Below are 8,154 nucleotides of genomic sequence, written 5' to 3' on the forward strand. Positions count from 1 at the left end.
ATGTTTCATGATCATAAATTCTCTTTTTACATCACTGCCACTTCCCAGTAGGATACTGCCTTGTAACAAATAAGTACAGTGGGTCCGTTGCTAAGCATGTATTAAGTGCCTACTATGTGCCTGGCACCAGACTCAGCACTGGGGATTCTTTCAAGATGTATACTGCACTCTGACCCACTCATCCACCACCTGTGATTCACCATCAACCCTTCTGGGGGATTGATTTCACCCTCTGGGGATCTCCCTGGTGTCACCTTCTTGGGTTCTCTGTCTCTTCCGTATCATGAGCTGCTGCCGAGAAGCTCTTGAGTGAAAGTTGGAACAACAGATTCTGAAAGCTCCCACCACTTAGAGGAGCAGGTGACCCGAGTTGGAAGGGAGGGGGTAAGGGCCTAAGCACCAGGCTGCCCAATGGGAATCACACAACAAGACACTTGAGATCAGCAAGAACCGGGTTCGGATCCCACCTCAGAGACCCTTGGCAAATCTCTGAACCTGTTTCCTCCTCCATAAAATGAGAAGGGAGGGAGGTCTCTTCCAGCCTTAAATCTGGGCTTGTCGTCCTAGACGCCACTCGCATTTCTCTGAGCCTCGTTAATCATCACATGCCCTAATTATTTGTTATATACGAATTTACATATATTTAATATATAATAGTATGTAGTTTACATATTTTTAATATTAAAATTTATTAATGATGATTACTTCAAGGAATCTTCTTGAGGAAAGTGCTTCCATACCAGAAATTTTTAACCTTTTCTGTGCTGTGAAGCCTCTTCTCAGGACTGTGTTTTTAAATACACAAAATAAAAGGCAGGGGAATCACAGAGGAAACCAGTGACATTGGAGCGGTCTGAAAGCATGAGAAAGAATAAAGGATTCTGGGATAAGGCCCCCGGGTCTCTGCCGTAAAGCACCAGGACTGACTAATGCTTCTTGGGCAGGTCAAAGCTGACAAAACCAGTAAGAATCTAAGCAGACTCCAGGAGTGCTCCCGGTCTGTGAACGAGATGGCTGCCAACGTGGTGGCCTCTACCAAGTCCGGCCAGGAGCAGATCGAAGACAGAGGTAGGACAGCAGCATTGAAGAGGGACCTCGGGCAGGGAGGGAGGCAGATGGGCAGGGGTGGTATGCCTTGGGCAGCCATTCAGTAAAGTTAGAAGCAGGAAAAGAGAGGCAAGGTAGGAGGAAGAACCTGGAGTGTGGGCTGCCTCCTCACCAGTTTACTCTCCCTCATGCCAGACACCATGGATTTCTCGGGCATGTCGTTGATCAAGCTGAAGAAAGAAGAGATGGAAACGCAGGTAGGATGGGGGGACCCTCCCCAAAACCCCCTGGGAGCAGTCCCAGGGATGGGAAGGCAGAGGTGTCCAGAAAGTGTGTACAGACCTCAGCTGTGAATCATGGAGGATACAAGAAGTATATGACACGGTCCCAGGGCTTCAGAGGGCTTTGCACTCTTGTTGAGGAGACAGGGTAACATTAATTTGTTCAACAAACACTTTTCAGGGTAACGTTAATTTGTTCAGCAAACACTTTTCAAGTCACTGGCCTCGAGTGGGCTGGGTACAATAAAAACATGTAAACGTCCATCACTGATCTAGGTATACACTTAGCATGTGTACATGTAATCTTCACATGTGATATTTACGTAAACTAACATGAACATGTATGCATGATTATAGATACAAAACCGTAGTTGTACACATGACAGTGAGGAGTGAGAATTCACTTCAGCAGACACAAAGCTCTCAGGATGTGTAAACTGGATGAGGGTTGAGGGCCAAAAAGTGAGACCATCCACCCTGCCCGCATGGTGCTTCCATTTTCCTAGTGGGCTGTGACAGATACACAGATAAGTGTAATAGAAGGTAGGATGTAAAGGGGCAGAGAGAAGGAATCTAGTAGTATTTAAGGAGAGACAGAAAACACTTCCATTTGGAGGGGAAGGAGTCAGGGAAGACTGTAGAGAACTGAGCTGAACCTTGCAGGAAAATTAAGCATGTGAGAGGCAGAGATGAGGAAGGATGTTCCAGGCAGGGAGGACAGCCAAGGTGGGAGATGGTGAACCTGAGGAGTTTAGGAAATACCCAGCAGTGATGCAGAATAATGCATGTTAAGAGTCAGCTGGTAGGTTATGCCTCTGAGAAGGGAGTGTGGGGGTCTTTGTGGGCTGGACTAGTTAGGAAGGGCATCATGGAGAAAGTGGGACGCTGCTTGACCTTGAATGATGGGACCAAGGATAGACCCTCAGGGGCTGACACATGGGACTGACTGGGTTCTGGGGTCCCTCCAGGTGAAGGTACTGGAGCTGGAGAAGACTCTGGAGAACGAGAGGATGCGGCTGGGGGAACTTCGGAAGAGGCATTACGCCCTGGCGGGTGTGATTGACCAGCCTGTGGAGGAGGAGCTTAGCCGCCCTGTGGCTAGCCCTCGACGAGGTATCCTGAAGAAGCCCCCGCTAGCCCAGAAGCCCACCCTGGTGCCCAAGCAAGACTGCCAGGTACCCTCCTTGAAGACATGGCTCTCTGGATAGAGCAGGCCATTCAAGTGGTATAGGGGAAAGATGGCAGGACCTGGAGGAAGGAGAGACTTGAGTGCCAATACTGCATCTGACGTTTACTAGCTGTGTGTCCTTAGGAAAGTCACTTACAGCCTCTCTGGGAGTTTTCTCATCTGAAAAAACGGAGATAATAAAGACTGTAGCATCCACCTCACTGGGCTGATGGCAAGGCTCACAAAGGACGGAGACCTGAGTCCCTCTCAAAGAGTGCTGGGTTTGGAGTTTAAAAAGCCAATGGCCTGGTGCTGCTGTGGTCTGTGGTGTTCAGTGTGTCGTGTTGTCCAAGTCTGTTTGCTCGTGTACAGTGATGGAGTGGAACTGTATTTTATCTGTGATCCTTGGGGAATTCATGTTCTGGTGGGATGGACTCCTTTCTCTTCTCATCCCTCCTGGAAAGAGAACACACACACGCACACACACTCACACACACACACGCACACACACTCACACTCACATACACACTCACACACACCACCTAAATGTGTATGATCAGGTCAAGCATTTGTCATGTGGTAATGCTTTGTGACCATCCTCCACCATAAGGGAGGGCATGGGGTAGCTCTGTGGATGCTGTTGCCATGACAGGGCTCATAGCCCCTTAACGGGCTCAGATGCTGAGAATAAACAGGGGGAGTCAGTTCACTGCAAAGCTTTACTGGCAAACAGTGGAAAGGGAGGAAGGGACCTGACGTACAAGTCAGACACACACACACACACACACACACACACACACACACACACACACACACACACACACACACACACACACACACACTCTCTCTCTCTCTCTCTCTAACATAAATCACATAAGGGTGGTGCTGTATGGGGGAGCACAGAGGCACAAGTCTACTCACCTGAAAGTGCCTAAGGTACCCTGCTGAAAATGGGGTGCTTGCACCCTGATATTAGTGGCAACCTGGGAGCTGGCTGCTTTGCAAATTGGGATTTGGGGTATTTGTGATTTGGGGGGTACATAGAAGCAGGGAGAAAAGCAATTGGAAAAATTTTTTTGGATTCAGATGCACTAACCTTAAACAAAAAGACCATTGCCAGCATTTTTCCATGAATAGATCCTATAAGCTATAGTCTTGCTTAAGGGGAGACACTGGCATGGTGGTCTCAAGACCCCCAGGCCTAATGTTTGACAGTCAAGCACTGTGGTAGGGGCTGGAACTAGAAGAAAACACTAGGATGGTGCCTGCCCCCAAGAACTTTCATCCTACTGTCTGAATAGCTGTCCTTCAGACTGGGATGGGATGGGATGGAACGGGTCAGGACAGGATGGATTGGCTGGTAGAAGCAAAGGCATTCTAATGGAGGTGGGAAGTTGGGGAAGCAGGAGAGGCCATGGGTTATCAGGAGAGAAGCTTGGATTGAGGTCCCTGCAAAAACCCCAAGGCAGGGCGTTGGCACCAGGTGCCTCCTGAATCCATCCACCCTGAGCAATTCCCTCTTGTCATTTCAGCTCGAGAAGGAGGATGGCATCTACCAGGCCCAGCTTATGAACTCCTAAGAGCACTCTGCTCTGGCTTTGAAGAGAAAGGAGGCTGGGGGACCCTCCCTGGCCCCAGGGCAAACGGGAAGGCTCTCTCCTAGCTCCCCTTTACCCAAATGGCCAAGGAGATATCCCCCCAGGCCCTGCAGGGCTTGAGGGTGGGGAAGAAGAGTGGATCCCAGAGCCAGGAGATATCTGTGTTTTAAACAGATCACAGCTGGATTCTCCCGTGGTTTGCTGTGGCATCTTCTCCACCCCACCCCCACTGTGGCTCTGAAGCCCCACAGGGCTGTCCACTTCATGGGCTCCTGTGGTCAAGCAGGGGGTGGGGAGGAGCAGGCTGAGAAGGAAGTTGGTGGCTCCAGAGCTTGAGATGTGCTGGACAGTTCTCCATCCTAGATGTGATTATTTATCTGCAATAAGAAAAACTTAACCCAGCCAGGTTACCTGCCCACCCGATCTGGAATCCTTCAGGAGACACAGGATGTTTTTAAAATATGGCGTTCCATCTTTTCTCTACTGTTTTATATTCAGCGTGTTGGGGACAGGGGCTACACTATTCGCAAGGGATGCTTTGGGGAAGGTCTGACCCTTTCCTGGGACTCTGAATCTGTGATTATGGCTTGTTGGGGAGAAATAAACATTAAACGCAATCTCTGAGGTGCTCCCTGGCTATTGGGGTGCAGGTGCACCCTCTGATTGGGTCTTTATTTAGGGCAGCAGATAGAACTAGTTCCTGTCTTCAGCAGTCTCTCTGATGGGAAGTCTTTCAGTTCAACAAGCATTTATAAAACACCTACTGTGTGCCAGGCACTGGGATAGAACAGAAAAGTCCTGCCCTTGTAGACTTGACATTTCAAGTTCTTGTCAGTCAACAAGCATTTATAAAGTACTTACTATGTGCCTACCAAATGCTGAGGATGAAAGAAAGGCAAAAACCCATTTTGTGTCCTCAAGGAACTCGCTTTTTTATTGGGGGACACGTGCCGGTAAGAAGTTCTAGTTGCTTTTCGACCATGGTTCCATTTTATGTTGCAACCTCATTAGTACCTTTTGAAAACTCCCCCCTCATCTCATCTGTGCAAGTGGCTTCAGGGCTGGTGCAGTGGAAAGAGGAGTGCTAGATTTGGAGTCAGGATTTGGGTGTGAATCCTGACTTCTTATGGCATAGGTGGCTTTGGGGAGATGTTTGAACCTTACCTTCCTAAAAACAGTGGCTTGGGGCACATGGTCTCTTGGAAGTCTCTTCCAGCCATAGCATTCTATGATCCCATGAAATGCCAGGGAATTAGAGGTACATGATGAGAGTGGAGGGACCAAGGGAGGGAAATGTCACACCTGGCCTTGGAATCAAGACTGGTTCAACTCAACTCTTTTAGAAAAGAAAAACACACGACTTCCTGTGTCTTTACAGCCAGACAGATTTGAGGTCATTCTCGCCCTAGTAGGTGGTCTTGAGTTGAATCTGCTTTCTGGTGGGGACTCGTTTCATGCCACACTTACCTCCCCTTGGTCCTCAGATGGCAGAACCTGCTACATATTCCACTGATATCACATGAGAACCCAGGCCACCTCACTAAGGTATTTGATAAGGTATTTGAGTCAGGGGAACAAGAAAATGGACTGAAATTCTAGCCGAAGGGGTTACTGTTAGATATTACCAAGAGCTTGGAGTCAAGGAGACAAGGTATATACTTGCTTTTCTAGGGAAAAAGGGGGAAGGGGAGCTACCTCTGGGGTAATGTGAGAGCCCTTCTCTGGAGGTAGAGCCCATCTTTTAAAGGACCTTGACTTCCCTTCCCCCCCCCCTCTACCCATGGAGTGGGCTCAGTCTGCCTCTACCCCATCCCTGTTTCCTGTTTTTCCTTCCTTTGATGAGGGCTGACCTCTGCCCTGGGAGGCCCAAGCCTGCCTGCCAGCACCTTGCTGAGAGCACTTTTCAGGGCTGGCAAAAGGAAAGGGGGGGCGGGGGTGTCAGGGAGGGAACTTGGCAGTGAGCCCTTGTAACTGGCCAGGGAAAGGAACAGCCCAAGAAGCAGCTGGCCTGGCTGCCCTTCAGTAAGACAAGGGAGGGCCATATGCTGGGCAGGAAGTTGTGTCTCAGCCTCATTAGAAACGGAGCTTAGCTGGGGTAGGGCCTCAGCTATTTGCTTAAGCAAGGAAGTGAAGCAGTCCCAATTCAGTCTGGCTGGGGAAATGGTTTGTAAAGCCACCAAACATTAGTGCTGGGAAGGTTCCTGGGAGAACAAGGCCCAGGCCCTGCGACAGACACGCTGCCAGGCCAACATGAGATCCTGAGTTTCCCGACTTGGACTGAGGACTTTGGAACTTACTGGAGTGGAATGGGGGTCACCCTCCATGGGTCCTTCTGACCCCTGCCTGTAAGAGCTTTTGCATTAGCTTTGGAAGGCTTTTTGTTTGATGCTTTCACACTATGGTCTACCTTCTGGGCTGCTAAGGGCATCCATTTGCAAACTCCTTTGATGCGGTAGGATCAAACAATATGGGAAGGTGCTTGGCAAACTTTAAGGAGCAATATAGTTGGCTGGTATCTTAAGGTCTTCAGGTCTGAAAGTAGAAGAGCCTCATTTAGCTCAACTCCTCTGTTTTACAACCAAAGAAAAGTACCTCAGAAGTGAGCTGCTGCCAGGGAGGGACCAAACCTTGAAACATGTCTATGAGAAGAATGGGACTGTGAGTGACCTTCCCAACTGCCTCTGAAAAAAGACCAGGAAAACTGGCTAATCTGTGTGGCTAACGAAATCCCCAGTAGGTTGTTCAAACTTGCCAGAAGCCAGACCAAAGCCCACCCACTTCTGACACATACCTGGGCAAGTCACCCAACTAGTCAGTCCAGACAACTCAGACTAAATCAGAACTGTGGCTGGAGTGTATCGGACAAGGGGAGTTCCATCCTGTCTGGATCATAAACACCTAGTCCTTATCTCACCTGTTCTAAGACTGCAGAGCCCTGATCTTCTTTGCCCCCTAGCTGCCCTCAGAGTTAACCTACAGTATGAAAACGGGCCTGGGTGGCAGGAAGAAATGGAAGGAGTCACTAGAAGGGTTCGAGCAAAGGCTTCACACTGTAGAGATTCCCACTCTCAGTAATAAGGAACTTGAATGTTTCTTCCAGTCCTGCGATATTGTGTCAAGTCCATTCACTGCTAATCAATGCCTGATTCTGGAGGAAGGGTAGGAGTTGGGCAGCTGGGTGGCACCACAGTGGATACAGCACCAGGCCTGGAGTCAGGAATATTCATGTACCTGAGTTGAAGTCCAGCCTCAGACACTTCCAAGGCTATGTGACCCTGGAAAAGTCACTTAACCCTGTTTGCCTCAGCTTCCTCATCTGTAAAATGAGCTGGAGAAGGAAATGGCAAACCACTCCAGTGTCTCTGCCAAACCCCAAATGGGGTCACGAAAAGTCAGACACGCCTGAAATGACTAAACTACAAAAGGAGTTGAGCTATTTTCTCCAGGATCTCCTCCATACCCAGGGGCCATGGACTGTGATGGATAAACCATTCGTGATAATAGATTAGTTAAAACCAGAAAAATGAACCACAGCTGCCTCTGGCTGTTCTGGTCACATGACTGTCCTGTACAAACTTTGCCCCCGTGGTGCTTCTCCCCGCCCCACCTGGTTCGATGATAGACTTGGCTGTTCTGGCTCCCATGTGCACAGTCAGAGTTAAGTTGGCCTGGGCATCTCTCTCCCCACAACTGAGAGCATGGCTGAGGCAGTTTCTTAGGGCACAGAAAAGGAACATAAACAGGCCATCCTGGCCTAGTTCACACTAGAACAAAGAGCTATGAACACTAAGCAATGGTGTATTTTCAGAGTGTTTACAAACAGAATCCTCCTGTTACTTTTACAAGATCAATCGGCTTTTCTCACCTCTAGCCACTTTGGGCTTGGATGTGTTCATTACACAAGGTTTTTGTCCTTGTTAGAAGGGATTTCAAAGCCTCTCATTTTCTGAGCACAGCTGAGTTTGAAAAATATTTCCTTTACTTGGGAGGACAGATTTGTAGGAAAAGGTTTGGCAGTCTTAAGGGATGCTTTCCCAGGAAAGGGACTCCTTCACCCTGG

General features: G+C 48.9%; 1 protein-coding gene across 3 annotated transcripts in view; it reads left to right on the forward strand.

Annotated features, from left to right (window-relative positions):
• Positions 1–4,711, forward strand: part of HIP1R (huntingtin interacting protein 1 related) — a 73,961-nt gene extending 69,250 nt beyond the window's left edge. For all 3 annotated transcript variants that reach the window (XR_011965402.1, XM_072600608.1, XM_072600609.1), the window contains 4 exons: positions 945–1,068; positions 1,243–1,304; positions 2,297–2,503; positions 4,029–4,711. Coding sequence is in view for 2 of the 3 variants with exons in the window: in XM_072600608.1 (XP_072456709.1) it covers positions 945–1,068; positions 1,243–1,304; positions 2,297–2,503; positions 4,029–4,076 (441 nt within the window). In the remaining variant the exon portion in view is untranslated. The remainder of the gene's footprint in view (positions 1–944; positions 1,069–1,242; positions 1,305–2,296; positions 2,504–4,028) is intronic.
• The last annotated feature ends 3,443 nt before the right edge of the window (positions 4,712–8,154 follow it).

This window comes from Notamacropus eugenii, chromosome 4 (genome assembly GCF_028372415.1).
Source record: "Notamacropus eugenii isolate mMacEug1 chromosome 4, mMacEug1.pri_v2, whole genome shotgun sequence".
NCBI lineage: Eukaryota > Metazoa > Chordata > Mammalia > Diprotodontia > Macropodidae > Notamacropus > Notamacropus eugenii.